Source organism: Numida meleagris, chromosome 3 (assembly GCF_002078875.1).
Source record: "Numida meleagris isolate 19003 breed g44 Domestic line chromosome 3, NumMel1.0, whole genome shotgun sequence".
Lineage (NCBI taxonomy): Eukaryota > Metazoa > Chordata > Aves > Galliformes > Numididae > Numida > Numida meleagris.
In genome coordinates, this window is record NC_034411.1 from 106,212,038 (window position 1) to 106,213,483 (window position 1,446).

At 61.9% G+C, this 1,446-nt stretch overlaps 1 protein-coding gene across 1 annotated transcript in view; it reads left to right on the forward strand.

Annotated features, from left to right (window-relative positions):
* The window catches only part of CLU (clusterin), a 4,608-nt gene continuing 3,240 nt past the window's right edge, over positions 79–1,446 (forward strand). Inside the window, exons 1-3 of the mRNA XM_021392050.1 lie at positions 79–533; positions 1,032–1,180; positions 1,266–1,436. Of these exons, the coding sequence (XP_021247725.1) occupies positions 449–533; positions 1,032–1,180; positions 1,266–1,436 (405 nt within the window). The 5' untranslated portion in view covers positions 79–448. The remainder of the gene's footprint in view (positions 534–1,031; positions 1,181–1,265; positions 1,437–1,446) is intronic.

Here is a 1,446-nt window from a genome sequence, read left to right on the forward strand (position 1 = left end):
AGCGGCACCCACCAACGATGCTGCAGTGGGGCACGGGGCCAGGACCCCCCCAGGGAGGGGCTGAGCCCAGGGAGGTTGCTGGAGCCCTACTGTAGCTGATGATTGCACAACTTTTCGTTTTATTTTTCGGGGATTTAGTAGCCATGCTGCAGCTGAGCTATTGCGCAACGCTCTTTATTTTTTTGGGGCAGCCCCATCCCGGCTTTGCCTCCCCCTAGCCCTTCTCAATATCCGTCCCCCTCCCCCGTGTGAACGAGGGGAGAAGAAAAAGAGGAGAAGAAAGTCCCGGTCGGTGCCTTGGCTGCATTGGAGTTTGGCACAGCCCTACCTGACGCTGTGCCCACGGCGGTGGCCCGGTGCCCACTGCTGACTCACAGCCCCGTGCCCGGATCCCAGTCCCACTCACTGCCTTCGCCCACGCAGGTCCGGGTGGCTCTGGGATAGGACCATGGCGCTGCCGCTGCTCGCCCTGCTCAGCCTGGGACTCGTCTGCCAGGGGGGGCAAGGCCTCATGCCCTCCAGCGAGCTGAAACGTAAGTGGGGGCTTTGGGGTGTAGGGGTGGGGAGGAGCAGGGGAAGGATGCTTGTGCCCGTTGCTTTTGGGGAGGTTTTTCTCTGCTGGCAGTGGGGATGGGGCACAGCATCCTCCCCTGAGGACTGGGAACGTGGGACTGGGGCTGGATGCTTGAAGGTGGGTACTGGGGGGGGTTATCCATGGGTGATGCTGCCCAAATATTGCCTGCAGAGGGCAGGGGGATGCAGCCCCAGCTGGGCTAAGGAGTGGTTTCTGGAGTTCTGTGAACTTGACCTTTGTGAGCAAATGTTTGCATACGCTGGGGGAAACTGGGCAGTGAGTTCAGAGATACTCACCCTTCCACCCTTCCACCCTTCCACCCTTCCACCCTTCCACCCTTCCACCCTTCCACCCTTCCACCCTTCCACCCGTCCACCCGTCCACCCGTCCACCCGTCCACCCTTCCACCCTTCCACCCTTCCATCTACATCCATGCCTCTATCCACCCTCCCCGCAGAGCTCTCGGCAGCCGGCAGCAAGTACATTGACACCGAGGTGGAGAATGCCATCAATGGGGTGAAGCAGATGAAGACGCTGATGGACAAGACCAGCAAGGAGCACCAGGCCATGCTGCACACGCTGGAGGAGACCAAGAGGAGGAAGGAGGTGGGTGAGGTGGGGAGGGCTGAGGGGAGGAGGGGGGGGGGGCTGCCGGGAGCTGACCCAAGGGAATGCGTGCTGTGCCATGCAGGAGGCGGTGCAGCTGGCCTTGGAGAAGGAGAAGCAGCTGGCGGAGAAGCAGGAGGTGTGCAACGAGACGATGCTGTCGCTGTGGGAGGAGTGCAAGCCCTGCCTCAAGCACACCTGCATGCGCGTCTACTCCAAGATATGCCACAGTGGCTCGGGGCTGGTGGGCCGCCAGGTGAGCTGGG